We start from the raw sequence: 22751 nt of genomic DNA, 5'->3' as shown, positions 1-22751 counted from the left end.
GGTAGAAGTAGTGTTGGTGGCGGATCTGATGTACTGGTGGGAAAAACAAAAATAAGAGGAGGCGGTGTTGTTGATGGAAAATCGGTAGACGGAGAAGAAGAAGGTGATGATGGTGTTAATGGAGGAGACGGAGGTGATGATGGTGTTAATGGAGGAGACAGAGGTTCTGTTGGTGGCGGATCTGGACACATCGGTTGGTTTGATGGTGGCGGAGCTACTGTTGGTGATAGATCTGAATAGAAATAGAAGAAAAAGAGACGAAGGTTTCGTGGAGGAGACGAAGGTGTTGCTGCTGGTGGTGACGGAGGTGTTGTTGCTGGTGGTGACGGAGGTGTTGCGATGGTGTTCATGGAGAGATATTTGTTGCTGCTGGTGTTAATAGTGGTGGGGAGATGAAGACCGCATAAATAGAAAAAAGAAAGGAGGGAAGAAGAAGACAAGATAAAAAGGGTATGTTTGGCTTTTTTTAAAGTAATAAAAACTAAATTTGCACATTATTATTTGACCTGGGGTTTTTGTGTTACTTTTTAATTAAATGGTTTTCATTTATTAAAAATAATATGGCTGGATTTTTTGTACCACATGTTTGGTCACCTTGATTTTATTTGACTAGTTTTGAAAAATAAATAAATTCTGAACAAATTTGCCGTATCCCGAGTGAAAATCCAGCGATTGGAGGACCGGTCGTTCTATTATCAACATTTAAAATTCGAGGAAAACTGGACGACGCATATCGAATTATGTAAAAAAGCCACGATCGTGTATCTCTAGGAAGATTTGAACCAGCTAAATTTGATAGACTACGTAATGAACCAAAATTTGCTCCCAGTACTCAAAAGCTCTCCAAGAGTCCAAGGTACATTCTCACTTTCTCTGAAGCGACTGAGAAAATGAAATTGGAGAGGTTAGTGCTGCTTAATACTAGATCAATATCCAATTATGATCATCATTTCAATCATTCATTTCTATATCCAGAGATAATTGTGAGGAATTATTATGGTTCAGGAGCTAATAATAGAGTAACACAACTTGTACGTTTTGTGAAGTATGAGTGTAAATCTGGAAGGATTAAGAAACTTGATGATGGTTTAAGATACTTTGATCAATTGATTTTGGAATGGCCATTGCCATCTAACATTACATTTAATCACATATTGAGTTCTCTATCGAAGATCAGATGTTATTCAGATGTCATTATGTTGTATAAGAAGATGAGCTTGGTCGGGGTACAACCCGATATTTATACATTCAACATTTTGATTAATTGTTACTGTCAATTAGGGAAGCTGAATCATGGGTTTTGTTTGCTTGGAGAGGTTATTAAGAGAGGCCATTGTCCTAATGTTATCACTTTCGGTACACTGATTAATGGGTTGTGTCAACAAGGAAAAGTTGATTCTGCATTCGAAGTGTTTGGTAAAATGACTCAGGCAGGCATTCAACCCAATGCGGTTGCATGTAATATTCTTATACATGGGCTTTGTACAACCGGTAAAGTCGGTCTTGCTCTTCAGCTAAAAAACAAGATGGGGAAATGGAACTGCAGACCTGATGTTTTTTCTTATGGTACCATCATAGATACTCTTTGTAAAGGAGGTCTAGTTGACAAAGCTTTGGTTCTCTTCTCCGAAATGCTTAGAGATTCAAATGTTGTTGCGTACAATTCTTTGATTAATGGACTTTGCAATTCAGGTCGGTTTAAGGAGGCAAAGAGGTTCCTCCAAGAGATGGCTAATAGAGGAATCTCTGCAGATGTATGGACATATAGTTGTTTGATTGATGGTCATTGCCTTCATGGTCATTGGGAAGAAGCAAGGAGATATTTTGATGAAATGATGGATCGAGGGATTTCACCAAATATAGTAGCCTTTAATATATTAATAGATTCACATTGTAAAGATGGGATGATGGAAGATGCTTGGGGGTTATTTAAATTAATTGACAGGATAAACATAAAACCGAATCAGATTACTTATAACTCAATGATTGACGGTTTGTGTTTGACAGGTCGGCTGCAAGAAGCGGTTAAACTGTTTGACTCGATGGTGGATAGGAGCCTTGAGCCAGATGAGATCATCTACAATGTGTTAATTGATGGGTATTGCAAGAATCGTAACTTAGACGAAGCTATGCAATTATTCGAGAAAATGAAACAAAATGGAATGAAACCCTCTATAGTTCCTTACAATATACTTTTAAGGGGATTATACCGGGTTGGAAGAATGAAGACTGCACAAAGGTTTCTTAATGAGATGCAATCTTTTGGTCATTCTCCTAATGAAGTCACATACAGTACCTTATTGGATGGTCTCTGCAAGAATGGAAAAATGGAGGAGGCAATAGAATTGTTTGAATCCATGGAGGGTATAGGAATCTCAGCTGATAATTACACTTACAACATTCTTATTCATGCTTTGTCTAAGGCTGGCAGGTTAGCAGATGCAAGAAAACTGTTTAATGAGATTACAATAAAAGGATTAGTTCCTGATGTGGTAACATATAACACAATGATGGTGGGCCTCTTTAATAACAGAATGTTCTTGGAGGCTAACAAACTAATCTTCGAAATGGAAGGGAAAGGTTGTTTACCTTATTCTAGAACATATGATATTATCATTATGGGATTCCTTGAAGGAAAGGAGACTGAGAAGGCATTACAGTTTCTTCGAATGATGCGTGAAAGAAAATTTGCACCAAGTGATTTTGTTGTTCGTTTGTTACTAAACACGCTCTCCGTGGATGAATTAAAAAATCTCTAGCTTTGTATTTTTCTTGTGAAGCCGCGTAAATCTCTATTGGCGCAACATTTTGCTTGAAAATACAGGGTTTCTTTACTTGCCTCTTTATGCTCCTTGGAGAGTGAACTTGTGGACATTTGTATGGATTGTAGACTTGTAGATACACCTTGATGAAAAACCATATAGTATGGGTTTTACTATGTTCTTTTGGGTCATGTATATCTTCACTTTCAGTTGAACTTCATTTATGTAAATAATGTTTTAACTTGTTCAGAAATTTTAGGGGGGGCATTGCAGGCTGCTGCAACGATTAGAGAGGTCGCTGCTACTGTAGGTGGAGTTCTTTCAGATGGCGACAAGAGAAGCTTTATAAGAAATAAGGTACACAACCACACATGCATTTATACATATAGATTTTGATATTTTATAAAGTACACATATTCGTTGATAAAGAACTGGCAAACACAGTTCCTCAAACATATGGGGTGCAAAGAATCGGAAAATTACGTAAAGGATAGACATAAAATTTTTGCAATCCATATAAGGGTGAAATCTTCATTTATTAGGTTCTTAGGTTGTTTTGCCATGTGAACCCAAAGAAATTGCTGAGGTGATGCAAATTTCATAGAGATCTCTTTGATATTGATGCATTACTTCCCGCTAATAACTTCGGCAATATCTATACAAGACAGTGCGGACTAGAAATAACATAACTTGCTAGGGGGTAACACTCCTCTATTTCAGCCTTCTTCTCGTTTAAGTTATACTAAAGGTTTGTACTGCCATTGATGGTCGTTTGTATTTATTTGTAGCAGATCATTCTTGAGGTCCAGTGCTTGTGCATCAATTATCTTTTGTGTTGTCTATTCAGGAGGCAACAGAAGTCCATGATGAAACTGATTATTGATGCTGATACCAATTAAGTTATCGGGGAATCCATGTGCCGCCCAGATGCAGCTGAAATCATGCAGGTATAATCCGTGCACCTCTTCAAAGTTTGTGCCTGTATATGTTTAATAATTTCTAATCTGAAAATTCATTTCTTTGATCTTTTACATACTAGAGCATGCGCAATTTCTTGCTTTCCATGAATCTATGCCTTCTCATATAGTTTTACTTACAAGTTAGGGGTTTGTTCAAGGAAAAAAATCTTCTTTGTAATTTTAATTTTTTAATGTTTTTCTACCAAATCTCTTTAATGTTCAGTTAATTGTGTTTTTGGGTATCTTTATAGGTCGTTGCAGTTGCATATTGAAATGTGGAGACAGTAAGGTGCAATGTGACAGCATGGTAAGCTAAATCTCTCCATTCAAAAGTTGACAAGGCATGCTTGGATCAGTTTTTTGATACTCGGTAGTCGGTATGATTGACTGTAGCTGATATCTGATAGACTGTACTGGCTCAAAGCACGATCCACTTAGTTAAAAATGAATGCTACTTCTTCTCACATGTTCTTCTGCTAAGATTCTAAAACAGGTTTTAATTCTCTATGCAGGTGGGCATCCACCCTTCTGGCGCTGAAGAGTTCGTCGTATTTCCCCAGGTGGTAAACCCAACCGAGAAATCTGTAAAACATCAAAAAGAAAAGATTATCACGAGTGAAGAAAATCATGTTAGAATAGATGAGTTTCCTACGTGGTTATTATCCTCTTTAGAGGAAAACAATGTAGCTTAATATTTCTTTTTTCAATAAATCTCCATTCCTACTTAAAAAAATTGAAACAAAAATGAACTCGCACAAGAAAAATTGGATATGAAAAGTTACACAGTTATAAATCATCGTTGTGGTACAAATATATACACCATGACTATTTTTTCATAAAAAATATTTAATATTGTTAGTTTGATGAGAAGTCATCAAAGAAATATTCAAACAAAAAAATAAATAAAATAAAATAAAAAAATAATTAATCTCAATTTCGTTTTATTCACTGGCTCCCCCAATCAAGTGATGTTCGTTATCTTCCTCTAACACCTTCAATCTCCGCCAACGTCTCAATCCTGTACCAATTATGTGAAAATGATCTGACTACGCATTAAAATTTAGGTAATATCTTGGAGCCTTTTTAATCAGGCATACAAACAATAGAGAACACAATTTATAATGCTTTATATTCATTTATGTTTTGAAGAAGAATGCTTAATGATGAGTACGTTGTCTTATCAATATAAACGACATGATAAATAGAGACGATGAAATTAATATCTGTCTAACTTACATATCCATGTCATGAAAAATATATGGTACTTGATCATGATTATTCACTCAGAAAACTCCAACAATCTACAACTCTTTTTTTTCCGGAGTACTGAAAGAATTTAGAAACAGAATCATGCTAATATTAACATAGATTACGGTTTCATTTCAATAGAAGTATATGTTGTGATCATTGTAGTGTCTAATCATGAAAAAAAGAGAGTGAGAAAGATGTAATTAACCATAGTTATTTCCAACTCTTTAATGCTGTCAACTTCGAAATGCAACAAGTAATCAGGAAGGTAAAGCTCCAAGTCTACCAGTCTGGGTCTTACGGAGATGCCCAAGCTCCTCCCAGTCCAAAAAAACGTTGTTAAAAGCCTCTCCTTCCCTGGTCTCTGGAAATTCCTGCGCAAAGACTTCGAAGACAGTCAATGGTTCGCCGTTCCCAAAAAATAAAAAACGGATAGCCATCAACCGTTTCAAGATTAAAAACCATATAATTTGGTGGGGTCAGGTGGAATTTTTACATAAAAGTCGCATATCTTAGTTGAAACCGGATATGATTAACCGTTTTTGGTTAAAAATTGGGTAATTAAATAGAATTTTGGTTAAAACACGTATGACTTTGAATAAGTGGACCCAATAATTTAAATAAGAGACAATAATTGGTCGTTTTTTTACCTAAAACAGATGATCATTATCGGTTCCCCATGTAAATAGGGAATGACCACTAGGACTAGTATCTTCCCAGGCTGACGTGGAAAGATGATTGGAAAGCTCTTGGAAAGAGCCATAAGACCCTAGTTAGCAATTCGGGATTCGGCAAACGTACGGAACGACAAATGTACGAGTATTATATGGTTTTGTAAAATCCAGATTCGGTCCAAAATTCGGTCAACGGGACGTGATTCGTCAGTAATTCAGAACGGCATACGTACGTGTATAATTCGATTTATAAATGTGAGTTCGGCTCTGAAAATTCGGTATCTATATATAACAAATAATTTGTATTTATAAGGTCATAGACCAATTTTTATGCATATGTGTGAGTTATTTAAAGAAAAATAAACTTAATATGATGATATTAATAATATATACAACATTAGTTATCCAAGAGGACGTCGTATGGTGGTTTAGATGCTTGGTTAGTGAGTTTGAGATCTCTCTCACCTTCACCTTCAAATCTCTTCAGTCGTTTTTGTTTCATAAAAATTACAACACTTTTAATATTCGGTCGTGTATGCTCGGGAGGCAGTAAAGCCCAAAAAGTGGAGTCTTTAAAAAGTAAAAGCTAAAGAATTTATGGCGAATTAAGCGGACGTATCATTCGGGATACGTAAAATTCGTGAACGGTTCGCGAATAATCCGGGAATGCCACATAATACGCGACTTGGATTCAGAGTTGCAAACGTACGCGAATAAGACGGTAAAATTCGTGATACGAAAAAATTCGCGAATAATTCGCGAATCATTCGCGAATTTACTAACTAGGCATAAGACCCGGTCTCAATGATGTAGGAATGAGGAAGCTCTTAAAGGAATCTTGAAGAATATTATAACTTCAAACTGGGGTCATTTTTTTTTTTGCTTTGTAATCTTGTCCATAGCTGTTGTTTTTGGCTTTCAGGGTAGTGTTAGTCTAGGTTTTTCCCTTTTTTCTTTCTTTTTTGTAAGTAACTAGGTCTTTCCTTGTTCCTAGCTATTGAGGTTTCCTTAGGGGGTGTCCTTGCTTGTAAGGCAGTTGTTGCTTATTTCCGGTAAGCCTTTTCTATCAATATATTCTTACATTTGCCGATGAAAAAAAAAAAAAAAGTGAGAAAGATGGAAATAACTATGGTTCAACACCATGTTGTGCTACTGTTTGCTGTCACTTCCTAATCTCACGATTTTTTTTTATTTTTTAAAAGAAAAATTGGCTATAAAAAGTTGCACAGTTTAAATTTATAAACCATCAATGTGGTATACATATATACACCGCGACCATTTTTTTCACTAAATAACATAAAAACATTTAATATTGTTAATTCGATGAGAAGCATCAGTATCGTAATTCATTACCTTAATAATTTTTCATACAAATTTAGGTAAAAAAAATGTTCAAACAAAAAAAAAATCTAGAAATAGAAATAATAAAACAGAACTAGTCATAAAAACCCAAGGTGACCAAACTTGTGGTACAAAAACCCCATTCAAATGTTGGGATCAGTTAAAGCTCCATCTTAAACAAAATTGATATAAAAACCCCCAAATTTTTAAAAAATGATACAAAAACTCCAAATTTCAAAATTGGTTTCATCAAAATTCTTTGTAGTTTTTGTGTTACTTTTGTTTTGATGGGGTTTTTATGTTACTTTTATTTTGATGGGTTTTTTATGGATGGATAGTGACACCTCTAGTGTTATAACTCGCGGACCGAAAACAGAACTATTAAATATAGTTAAACACTATTTTGTTTTATTTCCCTTCGAGACCCACTAATCCCCAATCAAATGATGTTCTTTATCCTCCACTATTAATTGAAAACTTCAGTCTCCGCCACATCTCACTTTCTGCACCGAATTCTGTGGAGTCTTAGAAGGTTTCTATCAGTAGTATACAACCAATAGAGAACATAGTTTATAATGCTTTATATTCATTTACTTTTGAAGCATAATGCTTTATGGTGAGTAAGATAGGGAACATAAAGAGTATACAACTGTTAGGGCGTCACATTTTAATAGAGTGGCGTCATCTAATAGGACAAAAACAGATCACCCATAAATAATATCAAAAACCTCTTATTTAAAATAATTTTTTAATGACTAAACAACCCTTATTTAGTTAATATTAATTTTATTTAATTAGATATATAATACTCCATTTGTTTCTGAAATACCGTCCTCTATTTCTTTTTCGTCAGTTTCAAAATTGTGTCTAGCTTCTGTTTATAGTCATACTTTTTTTCAATGAACTCTCTAATATATCCTTGAATTCTTTATAATCATAAATCCATTTTTAACGTGACACAATCTTAAATATTAAAAAAATTAGTATAATCGAGGAAACAAATATATCTTTCATTCCTTTTAAGGAAATATACATTTAACTCTAAAAATTAAATTCCTTATAAAGTTTATACTTCATAAATTCCATATATTTTAAATTTTTCTTTTATATTTCGTATTTATAATTCTCACAACAATTTTGGATTGTTTTTATTGCTAGCATTTTTATTAAAATAAAATACGTAAGTAACTAAGTGTGGTCAAGTAAAATAATATGGTCTCCTTAATATTTTGAGAAAGTCAAAGCGGACTATCTTTGTGAAACGGATGGAGTAATTAAATTAATGAATTTGTTATATACTTGGTGAATTTTGGGACAAAGTTTTTGTGGGAAGAAAAACTAGAGAGAAGAAAAAAAAAGAAAATTTTTGGAGATTTCTTTTAAAACCTAGATTTTGATTCACTCAACCAAAATGAATGAAACCAGTTACCAATTCGAGGTGGGTGAATCTTTGTATGATAGAGAAAACAAGTTTTACATACCTCATGTTGGAGACCAAGAGATGGATGATTTGTTAGATGGTAGAGAGGGTTTAACACAAAATGATGGTGAATCTCAACCAATTGAAGAAATAAATCGACAAAGTGAAGAACCAATGGTTGAAAATCAACAGGTATGCCTCTAAACTATCTCCCATGAGTACAATTTCGCTCAAAATTAGCTAAACTACGTAAAAAATTCATATTTTTCGACTTACAGGCAAGATTACGGTTGGGTTTAAGCTTCGTTACCAACCGTAAGCCATATTTACGATTAGGTTTAGATGAACTCCAAACCGTAACTGGTTTTCAATAGGACAAAACTCAGTCGTAGAAGTATTATGATTGGGAAAATGGCATGTCGAATCCAACTGTAACTGATTATGTGCATGGGTATTTATTGCACTTTTACGGTTGGGTTTTACATAATTCCACACCGTAACTAAGTTTACGGTTGGGTTCGATTTTTTCTGTTCTAACCGTAAATTTTCTTGTGATTTAAATTTTGTTCTTACGGTTGGAAATACAAATATTACGGCTGGGAATACTACCTACGGTTGGGTTCGTGACTCTTAAAACCGGGACGTAAGTGTAGTTTTCCTTCTTCATTTGGACTAATGTTGTGACATTTTGGTTGATAGATCGTGCTTCCACCTAACCCAATGCCTGCTCAACCTGATGCAAACGAAATTCTAACTGAAGATTCTTCCCATCACTATTTGAATGACTTGGTAGATGTTTTTTTTGAAACTAATGGAAAGATATGTTGCTCATTCATTTGGACCATATCACTATATATGTTTTTTTGACTAACTTTGAGTTTTTGGACCATATAGACATGGAAAACGAAATATGAGGCAAAGCAATGGGGTAGAGAACGTGGAAAGTTAATTATGTATGTTATAGTTTGTAATGGATCAACAAAAGACCGCCACTTTCAAATGGTTTGCGAGTGTAGTGGAGAAAGTAAAAGTCATGTGAAAAAGGGTACCGAATATAAAATAAGACGAAGAGGAAGAATACTACTTTCACTAAGAAGACTAAATGCCCGTTCAAGCTTCAATTTAAATTCAACAAGGAAAGTAATGTCCGGTATTTGGAGAAAGTTGTATGCGGTCGCCATAACCACCTAATACCGGAGACTTTGCCATCCCATCCTTATGCGACGCGGCTTAATGATGAAGAAAAAAATGATTGTAAGTTCCATGACCGAAAACCGTATGAAACTCATTGACATACTCGGTCATATAAAGCGCTTAAAACCATTGAATGTTTCTACTTTGCCAACCATCTACAACTCCAAAACAAAATTGAAAAATCAGCAATGTGAAAATAGAAATCAAATGCAACAACTAACACATTTGGGAGAGAAGTATAATTACTCGTTTTTCCATGATGAAGATGAGGATAAAAAAATAAAGAATCTCATATTGGCTCATCCCGAGTTTATAAAGTTGGCGCGGTGCTCCAATCAAGTACTTTTAATAGATTGCACGTACAAGACCAACAAGTATGAGATGCCGGTGTTGAACATTATTGAACAAACTTCCACCAACTTTCCGTTTAGTGTCGCGTTTTGCTTCTTGGAAGATGAGCACTTGAAGAGTGTTATGTGTGGGCACTAAAACAAGTGAAGTTATTCTACATGGAGGGATATACTCCAAAGGTGATTGTCACCAACAAGGAACAAGCATTGTTGAATGCAATAGCGAGGGTTTTCCCGGATGCTCATCACCTTCTTTGGACGTTCCACCTATGGAATAACATTGAAACTAAATGTAAAACCATCATTCGTCCAACAAACAAAAGTGAAATGGAGAGAATAAAGAAACTACCGGTAGATCAATAAGAAGAAGCCAAAAAAAAAATCAAGAAGGATAACATGTTGGCGGAACTAAGATGGGATAGTTTCCATGAGAATTTGGATGCCATGGCATATTCTCTCACCGTGGAAGATTATGAAGAACGATCTCGTATGTTATTGGCTAGTTTGAGAAGTTATCCAAGTATGGTGAAATATTTGGTGGACAATTGGTTGGATCCGCATAAAGAGAAGTTCGTAGCCGCATTCAAGAACCAATATAAACACTTCGACAACCACACTACAAGTATGGTGAAATCGTCTCACAACCGGTTAAAGAAGAAGCTTCATAGTCGTGATGGTGGATTTGTTACGGTATTCCAAGCCATGCACAACTATTTCCTCTGTGATCTCGATAGAGTGAATGAACATTTTGAAAAAAGACGATCTAGTAAACACATTAAATGGAAAGACAATCCTTGTCTCCGGGGAATTACTTTTAAAGTATCGGATCGTGCAATTGATATGATCAAGAAAGAAATACAACACTTTGAGTTGGGTAACTTTGACGGAAGAGAGTGTGTTTGTCCTAACATGACAAGTTTGGGCCTCCCATGTCGGCATGTCATAGCCAATTACAATGACAAATTTATTCCGATACAAGATGTTGATCCCTTTTGGCAACAAATATCATTCCATGAAACAATAGTTGATCAAGATTTTGGAGGAACATTTGCCGATACCGACATTTTAAAAGCGCTAACCGCGAAATATGATACATTAACACGGGGGCAAAGGCAAATATGGTTGAGTAACTTGAGTAACTTCGTATACCCACAAACTAGCTACGATATGAAGGAACCACCTAAGAGGAAGAGAAATGTGAGGCCTTCTACGAAACAAAAGAGGAGTGCAGGAAGGAAAACGACAAGGGAATTGTTGGAAGAATCAAAGAAAAAAGATCCTTCGGGTTTTGAGTTGTTGCAAAAATCCTATGAAGCGGAGATTGAGATGGAGGAGGATGTTCAAGGTAGAAACAAATGAAGAAGAGATCAAATGGATAAAAGGAGAACCAAGTCATCGAAATGTACAAGAAAAAGATCTTGAGCCTCCCTCTCAAAACAGTTCAACAAGCAAATTTGATTTTAAAGGAAAAGGTCCGGTCTTTCGTTACAAACAACTAGCAAAAAGTGAATTTGTTAAAGGAAAAGGTTCCAAAGAATGCGGAACAAAAGATGGGGGAGTTAAAGGAAAAGGTTCCAAAGCATGCGCAACAAATAAGTGGGAGTTAAAGGAAAAGGTTGCGAAGTTCCCTCCCAAGGAAGCACAAGAAAAAGACTTGGCGGTGGAGACGGTGTTAAACAATTAGCAAGAAATTCGGGAAAACGTCTGATGGTTGGAATATTTCCGTCAAGTGAAAGGAAGGGGACAGTTCGTATTCCAAACGCAATGTACAAACCACCCCTAGAGATGAGGAGGGTCGATATGTCCGGAATTTATATATCATTTATGAAAATTACCTTCTTTTTTTCCCCGACTTTGTTCGTGAGTATATTAACGCCATGGATGAGGTACATGGAGATGTGAATTGTGGTTACCACGTCTTTGTGGATCAACTTGGACCATTTTAAGACGCGAAAGATTGGGGTTGTGAACAAGTTGACTATGTATGACAAAAATGTTTATTGGAACTACGTGGTTTCCGAGATTATTACATACCAATGATGAAAAAGACGAGTCCGAGACGGTGTTAAACGAAAGGTTTGTCGCATGGGAATGACGGTTACACGTAAATAAATGTTTTACAAGTGAGTATTGGATGTCCATGCCAATAAACGTACAAATACTCGCCAACGCATTCAATTGCGTTGTTCATTATATCTCAAATTCACTGAGTTTCACATTTGCACCAATAAGAATACCATTTGACGAAGAATCGAATAAAACAAGAAGAGTGGTGATTGGTTACGTGCACGGAAACCATTTAATCGACCTCCAATTGAGTGAAGGATGCCCATTACCTCCATTATTCAATTGTAACAAAATGTCCAAGTCTTGGTGTAATAGATTCGAGGAAAGTTTTGAATTTTGAAAGACACTACTAATATCGAGGAATAATGCCTCATTAGTATTTATAAGCGATGACGAGAATGACGAAATGTTCGTGAAGGGTGGTGAAAATATTTTGAATGACTTATTAGGAATAAAAGATTTTGTCTAGAAGTGATAACGGGGTCATATGTATTTTGGTATTTTGTCTAGATGTGACAATATTATATTATTTTGAATGGATCACTAGGAATATGAATGAAGTATTTTGTTGAATTGTTTTTTTTTTCTTGATAAAATTTTGTAACATAAAACTACTTACGACTAGGTTCATGTCCCTAATAACCTAGCCGAAACTCTTCATTCAACTATATTTTGGGGATAAATCTTATTACGGTTGGGTTTTTCCCTGTACGAACCCGTCCGTAATTGAAGCTGGGATCACAATGTTGATCTTAAAAGCTTGTTTCATTACTTTGCCCATATTACAATCCATTAAAATGTTCAAACCAGTACATAGATATATGAAATTACAACTCATTAAACCACATGACATTACATAGAAATTTCATTACAAAAGGAAATAATCGGGTCTACGAGTGCGATAGAAGTCCTTCAGGATGTTGAAATGAGGTAAGTATTGGAAATTTGAACTTTTCCACCTTCTCCATTCCTGAATATCACACTCTAAAACTTCATAATCAGTTTCACCTCTAAGTCGTATTTGACCAATAGTACGAACTCATGCCATAGATTCTTTATCCCTTATATATCAGTACCGACAATACAACTTAATTCCATCATGGTTATAAGGGTTACCGGTTTCGGAACAAAAGTTTTCATAAATGGTTCTCCAATAACTTGTACTCACAAAACCACCTTGACGTCGTTCTTCTCCTATTTTTGGATAGCATAGTACATAGTTGTGGCAAAGACATAAATCTTCATCCAAAGTAAAACCAGGTTAAGCCATAATCTAGTATATTTCTTTCTATATTAGAGTAAAAGCGTAGGTGGAGATGGTTGATGTTGAAGATGTAATGTCTAAATAAGATGAGTGGGCATATATGTTCAACTTATATATAAAAACAAGATGTGTAACAACTCTGTTTTTGAAAATCAAATCGTACTAAGTCCCAATGGCTCTATTTTGAAACCAAATATGAACAAAAAAACAACAAAACTCACCAAATATTGTATTTACGGCTAGTTAAGAGAACTCAAGAACCTAGCCGTAAGTCTGGGAATTCAAGAAAATTGAGGTTTATCAGGATTACGGTTGGGTTGGTGTGCTCAGAGACCAAACTGTAAGTCTGCAAAATTAAGCAAATTGAGTAGCATCAGACTGACGGTTGGGTTAGTTTTCTCAGGTTCCAAACCGTAAGTCTGATGAGATTATTTGTCAGAGTTGCAGTTAGGTTTTCCCCTATACTAACCCAAACCGTAAATCTCCTTGAATAGCTATCCTAACTTTGTGTTCTACTTGAAAATTAGCAACATAAATTCAATTTTTAAGACTTCTTCATTCATTCTATCTAATATTGAGCCAAACTTATCCATTCACTCAAACATAAATTAAATGATATGAATGCATTAGACATGAAAAAACAATAGTGTTCAGGAACATTTACGGTTGGGTTTGGACTTTCCAAAACCCAGTTGTAACGTTGGTTGCTGGTTTATTTTGAAGTTATGGTATGGTTGGTGGACATGAAAACCCAACCGTAAATGTTCATGTGTACTCTTTTTTCCATCTTGCTAGTATACCTTTGCATATATTTTTATGGTTTGATGCATTCTAACTTGAAAATTCAGCTAATATAATCCAAATATAAAACTTGTTCATTAATTCTAAGTTAGAATTTATATCAAAACACACAAAATACCCTTAATTCTTCCTAAACCACACAAACAACCAAATGAAACTAAATAGTCTTCTACAATTATGATATTGATAGAGTTTAAGGAGAGTGTCTACTCTTTGCGAGTACGACCATGATCTCTTTTGGAACCACCTAGAGTACGAGGACCGTCACGACTACCATGACCACGACCCCGACCCCGACCATGAGCATGCATATCCTCTTCTGTGGATTCAGAACTACTAGGTGACGGTTGACGTTGAGTAGTACCCACATCTCTCGACGAATGTCTACTCCTATTCAAGCCCCTCTCTAAGTCCTCAAATGATTCATCCTTGTTTGGATCAGGGAAGTCTTTGATTTTTTTTTTGGTAAAACCTTTACTTGTGCACTTGTTAGGGCCTCACCTTTTTTGATGCAGGGAGTCAATGTTTGTTCCAAGTGAAGGCATCGCTTGTTCTATTTTACATATCAAGATGAAACATATTAGTACAAACAAATATAACGTCATGAAAATATTAGTATAAATGTAAAATAGTGTCATGAAAAATAACAACTTTACTTACCGTCTTGAAATATAGCGCCTTCCAATCCACATCAAATGCATTTTTCTTCTCGGCTTCGCGCTTCTTCTTTTCTTGAGCCCTTTGGATATGTATTGTCGCTTCCGGATCATTATTGATCACATGAGGATGACCAAAATGGTAATACCATTCCAAATGACCTTCTTCGGCATCCTTTGTGCCTAGATCATGAATGAGCTCCTTCATATGGACTTGGTATTGTGCATGATTGCGGTCGTTCCAAACATTAATAATTTGCATTGCGCTATAGTTGACCACGGGACTGGCACTTTTTGCGGTAAACACACAATTTGAACGATTCTCCAGTGACTTTTTGTTGCACATAACCATATTGGCGGAGAAGTCGACGTGGATTAGCCATTACATACCCTATAGGATGAAACAAAGGACCATTGTAGGATTCCAAACTTGAAAAAATATGACCATCAATCTATTCTCCAAACTTGTCTTTCTTTAGATTTATGTAAGGATCAAATATCACATCTTCAATAGTGAGAGCATCCATTTTCAACCTTAAAGCAGCTATCTTCTCTTCTTTGTGCTTTACTTGGGTACCAGTAAATACACACTTTTTTCCTGTAGGACCAGTTTCACCGTCTTCCCAAGATGTAGAAGGTCTCATACTCGGAAAGTTGTCATATACCCATGCCTAACAAATTATATATAAACATAAAAAATATATACATAAAACAAAAAAAAGATACATACATACATATATATATATAACAAAACTGAAATTATATAAATTACCTGAAAAAGACCAACATTCCCAGCAAGTTCAGTGGCTCCATCCTTCGAAGCTTTTTGAAAACTATAAAGTAAAAAAGCGAGGGTGGCGGTGCCCCAAGAATACTTTTTGGTCTCCTGGAAATCTTTTAGCCATTGTAGATAGTGAGCATTTACTCGATTCCCCGAGTTATCAGGAAAGAATATGGTACCAAGGGAATACAATAGGTATGCGGTGGCTGTACGACGAGATCTTGTTTCATCTATCACCTCCTTACATACTACTTCAGCCTCAAGTGTTCCTCCAAACATATCTTTCAGATTCTTCAACAGTATCTTTTTGACAGGTATAGATGGACCTTCTCTTGCTTCAGTTGGTTTATCTCCACCAGCCCACTTAAACTGTTTCTTCGTCTCATCTTACTCCCATCCAAGTGTGTCTTTGACAAGGGCATAAAGATCTGTCCAACTCATATTGTTGTCAAAACCTCCAGAAACAGCTTTTCCTTCAATGTCTAAGTCCAAGATTTGATTCACATCATCCGACGTTATTGTCGCCGAATGGGAGATGAAAATTATAGAATTCCATTACCTAACCCTGTATCCAATACAAGATCACGAACCGGTTTACATTCTTCACCTAACGGCCAATGCTTAGCCTTTTGATGTTTCATTTTCTTCACCGCAAGTTCATGATCCTACAAATAATATGTAAACAAAAAATTTTCTCTAAATTATACCAAATAATTAATATACCAAGTTGAACAAAATCATGCAAAATAAGTGAAATTTTGAGATTATTACCCTGCTTTCGCAAACCTTAGCAGCCCATGAATATGGATAACTAAATAAGACCGCAGATTGATCGAGCGCCTCACCCCAAAGTCTAACATTCTTCTTCTTAGGCAACAACATGTCTCTGCCTTTAGGAATATGCTTTCCTTTTGGTGAAGGTTTCTTCCTCGACTTCTTTTCCTTCACTTGAGGTTGAGGTGTAGCTTCAGGTGAAGCAACAACAACTTCGTTCCATTTTCTTTGAACAACAAATCTTCTTCTTCTTAAATCTCTTCTTTATCATCAGATTCTTCCTCATGTGGTGCATCCCTAATCACAAGTGCACCTTATTTGTAGATCATTGTCCATGTATCGAAAAACATTATCTTCCCCTTGAGGTGCTTCAGGGCATCTTGAGCTACTTCCTTCAATCAAATCCTTATTCTTCTTAGCATCCTTGTGGAGACCTCTATAATCTACCCCACAATGAATTTCATGGCGAGGTGTAGGAGTATCTTTTGGCGTTAAATCGTTTTGTCTCTTCTGTTTAGCCTTTAGTCTATCAGGATTCCTGCAAATTACAAGAAATGGAACTTATAGAATCAAACACAAGTCAACCTGATTTTTTTTGAGAGTTCAAGATAATTTACGGCTAGGTTCGCCTATACAAAAACAAACCGTAAAACACTTACGGTTCACCAAGAAAATAGAACCTAGCCGTAACCAATTTTTTGATGATACATGAAAATTTACGTTTCTCTTTTAACCTATACAGAACCAAACCATAACTAATTACGGTTGGCAATTTCAGTCAACTAACCTCATCGTAATACCACATGCAAATCAAATTTACGGTTTGGATTCATCCAAACCTAACCGTAATATCTTCACAAACCTATACTTACGGTTATCCACTTTCAGAAACACCACTGAAAACCTAATTTGACTTCGTTTTCATTCAATATAACCTATTTTAAGCACAAAAACGAGTAAAAAAAAGATGGGTTATCGATTAATACCTAACATAAACCATAGGTTCTTGTTGAGGAGTTTGAAATCGTGATTCTTCAAATTCTTGATTCGGTTGTTGGTGTTGAATTTGAGCGTCCGGTGGTTTATTGAGATGTTGATTATCAATTTGCTTCTTCCTCATCTTTAGTAGAGATTTCAATTCACGATGTTAAGCTTTTCGAATCGCAGATTAATCGAAAACGATGAAGTGAAATAGTGAATTCAAGTTACTGTGAAGGAGAGGAGAGAAAGAGGAGAGGAAGAGGAATTTTTTCTTCTTTGAGTTAGAATATAAAAAATTAGGTTCTTAAGTTTTTATTTTAGTTAAAGGGTACTATAGACATTTTGTATTTGTATTAGGATATCCCATAACCATTTTTTGGACACTAAGAATCCAAGTGATGCCCCTCTATTGGAATGTGACGCCCCAATAATAACTCTTTTTATCAATATAAACAACATGATAAATAGAAACGATAAAATCAATATCTATAACATGTATAATTTACATATCCATGTCATGAAAAATATATGGTAGTTGATCATCATTATTCACCCAGAAAACTCAGCAATCTAGAGATCTTCTTTTTTCAATTGAATTACCGAAGGAATTTGGAAACACGCAAATTTAATTTTATAACAGAATCATGATAATATTAACATGGATGATGCTAATTAGAGACATAGATTATGGTTTCGTTTCAATAGAAGTATGTATATGGTGTAATCATTGTATTGTATAATTATGAACAAAAGAAGGTGAGAAAGATAGAAATAACTATGGTTCAACATAATGTTGTGCGTGCTACCGTTTTGTTACCATTTTCTTCATCCCACGATTCTCGATGCTAATCTTTTACAATATTTGCATCCACTGAGAAGTAGGACTTTCTTGTCTGCTTTGACTTACCACTTCATTACATCTCAAAGTCTATAATTATGCTAATAAGAACTCCTTTTTAAAATTCGAGGAAATCTGGACGACGCGTGTCATCAGGAGGATTTGAACCAGCTAAATTTGATAGACTACGAAGTGAACCAAAATTTTCTCCCAGTACTCAAAAGCTCTCCAAGAGGCCAAGGTGCATTCTCACTTTCTCTGAAGAGACTGAGAAAAATGAAATTGGAAAGATTGGTGCTGCTTAATACTAGATCAGAATCCAATTATTATTATCATTTTACTCGTTATTATGGTTCTGGAGCTTCTAATAACAATAGAGCAGCACAACTTGAACATTTTGTGAGGGATGAGTGTAAATCTGGAAGGATTAAGAAGCTTGATGATGGTTTAAGATACTTTGATCAATTGATTTTGGAAAGGCCATTGCCATCTAACATTACATTCTATCATTTATTGGGTTCATTATCCAAAATCAAGTGTTATTCAGATGTCATTAAGTTGTATAAGAAGATGAGCTTGGTCGGGGTACGACCCGATATTTATACATTCACCATTTTGATTAAATGCTTTTGTCAATTATGCAAATTTGATCGTGGGTTTTGTTTTCTTGGAGAGATTATTAAGAGAGGCCATCATCCTAATGTTATCACTTTCAGTACACTGATTAAAGGGTTATGTCAACAAGGAAAAGTTGATTCTGCATTCGAAGTGTTTGGTAAAATGACTCAGGCAGGCATTCAACCTACTGCAGTTACATGTAATACTCTTATACATGGGCTTTGTACAACCGGCAAAATCAGTCTTGCTCTTCAACTTAAAAATAAGAACGATTTTTTGGGGACCATGGTTTTTTTGGGGGACCATTGTTTTATAAGGCCATCTACCCTATACTTATAAGGGATGTCCTAAAGTTTAGACATTACTAATTTGCCACCCTAACCCTAATTGAGATTATAACTAAACTAATAACTACCAAAATATAAAAAAACCTAATCTAATCTATTAACAAAAACCAAAATCAGACTACCCTACCGCCGCACAAGGAAAAAAAAAGTCTTATTCTTCTTCTTATTCTTATTCTTCCTTTCAACATCGTCTTCACCGATTAATCGTCGATTCATAAAATTTTCATCGTCGATTAATCAATCGACTATAAGAATGGTTCTTCGAAAGAAAACCAAAAGATTTCCAGGAACATGTCCCCCATTAGGACATCTAGCAAATCATCCAAGTGATTTTGAGATTCATAAAGAAGTGGAAGAGCCAAGTGAATCCATAATCTAGTATAATATACGCAGTAAGAAGCCTGATTCTTCCATGGGACCGATTCGCAGGTATTTCCCGAGAAACCCATTTCTTTTAATTTGATTTTCATCGATTCAATTGATTAGAAATCATCAAAATAGGGTTCAAATTGAAGTTACAATGTTTAGTTCGGTTAGAGCGTCTTTTATTGTTTCCCTAGTTTCTTAACCGAACTCCATGAAACGAAGAACATGAAGAACAGTTCGGTTTTATAGGATTGAAAACTAGGTTACCGAACTCGTGAGTTCGGTTGTTTCGCAAAAAAATTGTTGAACTGTCATGTAACCGAACTATAGCCATATTATCAAAAATAGGAAAAAAATCCATGTAACCGAACTGTTTGATTTTTTCCCAAAATTTCTAGTACCCACACTACCGAACTCTAGCACCTTTGTTCGGTTGTTTCGCATAAATGTTTAAAACTTCCATGTAGCCGAACTGTACCCTTATTACAAAAAACAAATTGGCCATGTAACCGAACTGTTATTTTTTTCCCTATATGTTTAATACCCATATAACCGAACTTGTTCCAATATGTTCGGTTTGTTCGCAAAAAACTTTGACAAACCGAACTCTTGGCTATTTACATATATATGTGGAGTTCGGTTTTCTCCAAAAAATAATTGAGTAACCGAACTCTACCCTGGAACACGATTTTTTTTTCTTGAGTTGGTTTTTTTTTCGTGAATTATTCCTTATTTCTTTTGTTCTTTTGTTTAGTGGCAAAGGTAAGAAATCTAACCAACCATTACCGGAAGATTTGAGAACTCCCACGCCTAGAGGCCCAAAACACTTAGGTGCCGATAAGCGTGGAAACAAAAATGCTAAGTATGGAGGTGGGTCATTACCGGGTGTTGTCATCCAAGATGGTGTCAATAGAGATAATGTTGACAACGTAATCCAACAAGTTAATGAAGAGATCGTGGAAGAGATGAGCAGTCAAGAATATAATCAAGGTGGAGAAGATGAACTAGCTCAAGGAGGAGGAAATGAGGGTGGCGATGATGAGGGTGAAAAAGATGAGGAAGGCGGAGACAAGGATGGAGATAAGGATGATGATGGATCAGAGGAGGGCTCGGATGAAGAGGAAGAAGAAGAGGAACAAGCAGACATAGCGGTAAAGATACCTAGAAAGACGCCTAAAAAGCCTTGTGCTAGATATTCGTACATTCCTCATAAGGATTTGTGTTTGCCGCCAAAGAATCCAACATATGGTACTCCAAGAGATGGATGGCAGGTATTGATGGGCTACAAAAACTCATGGTCTGCCAAGATCTTTGCAACAAAGGTATGGTTCAATCTTAACCATCAAGATTTAGATTTCTCGTCATTTTATTATATTTTGACATATATTGTTCTTTTCTATATATATTAGTATATAAGATATGATGTTGTTTTTTTAGGATCATAAAAATGTTGTTCGTGTTTTGAAACGTCAAAAGAACAATGTATGGAATATAGAAAATGAGTGTGATGAGGTCCGCCTGGAGGTATTTGATTGTGTACTTTGGAACGGGATACAACATGCGCACCAAAAATTTGATGCTGTCACTGTTACTGCATTTCCCGAGAGGGCTTACCCAGAAACGGATACCTTTCATCTACCTTTTGGTGAGATGGAAATAACTCCGGATGGTTGTTTTAGAATCACAGCCCTACCAATTACAGGAACAAGTGTTCGAGATGGCTATGATCACTCGATGAGTTATGAAGTTCTTGAAAAACTAGTCGAAAGGTGTCTAGGATGGAGCGATAAAAAGGCACAATGTGAGTTTAGGCGAGCTAACAGAGAGCCTAAGGAAGGTGATGAGTATAATGAGTTTGAGGAAGACCGCACGTACAAGAAGAAATTGAAAAAGATCAAGCTCAAAACCTTGTTTGATGAGTTCTCAGGGACGAAAGATTTGGTTGCTCAAGGAAAGTTGGTGATGACAGAGGAGAAGACTAAGCACCACGTGACTTCTTATTTGTTATATCAACTTGGAACCATCTTCTTCCCTGACACTTCAGGCCACGTGGTAAATGCTCATTACCTCCAGCTATTTGACCCCTTGGATGAGGTGAACAACTGCTCTTGGGGCATTTCGGTTCTTTCATTCGTTCAAGTGGAACTCAGAAAAGCTTCGAGGCTTAGGAGTCTATATTTTGGAGGCTTATACACCCTTGTTCAGGTACCCCGTTAAATTATTGTTTGTGTGTTTGAATATATAAGTGAATGAATGTGTATTGTTACTAATCATATTGCGAATGTATTATTTTTTTGCCTCTTCTCATAGGTTTGGGTGTATGACCACTTCCCTAAACTGCAATTGTCTAATGCTCATACTCCTTGGCCTTATGGGAAGCCTACAACTGGTAAATATGAATTTTTGAACTCACAGGAAAAGAATAAGGAAAAAAAGGTGTTGGAGTTGAGGGAGACATTGGATAAGTTAACAGTGGAAGATGTGGTTTTCCATCCTTACAGCATTGCATCAGATGAAGACGAGGAGGATGTTGATGTTATTTATTTCTCACCTGTTGCGGGTTATAATGGACCGTTGTTTCATCCTGGGGGTTGTACAATGTATAATCCTCGAAGAGTACTTAGACAACTTTCTTGTGTCCAAAGTGTCCCACAAGTGGAAAACTTCAAGGTAAAGAAGGTCGGAACTAAGAACATCGAGAAGAATTTCATCCCCAAATACGATCCTGCTCCATCAGTGGACCACTGGAAGAACTTTAGGGATTATCTTGTTCCAGTCGAAGAGTTACAAGATTCGTTTGATGAGCCAAATGCCGCTGAAGACAAGGTGAAGGCAAGTGCTAAATTGTTGAAGAAATTGATGGAAAAAATCCGGAGTGGAGAGCCGATGGACACTCGAGAACAAACAGACCTCTACAACCAAATAACTAATGTGTTTAATCCCGACCTTGTCGATACAAGCCAGGTTGATCCAAGCCAGACCATGTCGTTGAAAAGGAGTCGCCAACAAGGAGAAGGTTCAAGTCGGATGGTTCAACAACAAAGCAGTGGAGATGACACTCCTAGTGACGAAGGACGACCTAAAGCTCCTAAACGAAAGAGTAGGAAAGTTTCTCGAGTAGTCGTGGTAAATGAGTGATTGCAACAATTAGTAGTTTGTTTTCTTATGTTTGGAAGACTTTTTTATTGCGGATTTGGTAGTTTGTTTCCTTATGTTTGGAAGACTTTTGTTTTGCGAATTCGGTAGTTTGTTTTCTTATATTTGCTTCCAACATTTAGTTATATGGATTACTAAATGAATTTCATAATTT

The 22751-nt window shown here is 36.0% G+C and overlaps 2 protein-coding genes across 2 annotated transcripts; both read left to right on the top strand.

The window, feature by feature from the left end:
* Positions 1-839: 839 nt before the first annotated feature.
* On the top strand, positions 840-2953 carry LOC113296702 (pentatricopeptide repeat-containing protein At1g63330-like). The gene has a single exon (XM_026545020.1). It carries the CDS (start codon positions 891-893, stop codon positions 2757-2759), a length of 1869 nt encoding a protein of 622 aa, XP_026400805.1. The 5' UTR covers positions 840-890; the 3' UTR covers positions 2760-2953.
* A 15433-nt stretch (positions 2954-18386) lies between these two features.
* On the top strand, positions 18387-22579 carry LOC113294353 (pentatricopeptide repeat-containing protein At1g62680, mitochondrial-like). The gene is made up of 2 exons (XM_026542744.1): positions 18387-18927; positions 22098-22579. The coding sequence occupies exons 1-2, from the start codon at positions 18387-18389 to the stop codon at positions 22577-22579; spliced, it is 1023 nt and encodes a 340-aa protein (XP_026398529.1).
* The last annotated feature ends 172 nt before the right edge of the window (positions 22580-22751 follow it).

The sequence above is a fragment of the Papaver somniferum genome, chromosome 7, assembly GCF_003573695.1.
Source record: "Papaver somniferum cultivar HN1 chromosome 7, ASM357369v1, whole genome shotgun sequence".
Taxonomy (NCBI): domain Eukaryota; kingdom Viridiplantae; phylum Streptophyta; class Magnoliopsida; order Ranunculales; family Papaveraceae; genus Papaver; species Papaver somniferum.
This window is presented reverse-complemented; position numbering and strand designations above follow the sequence as displayed.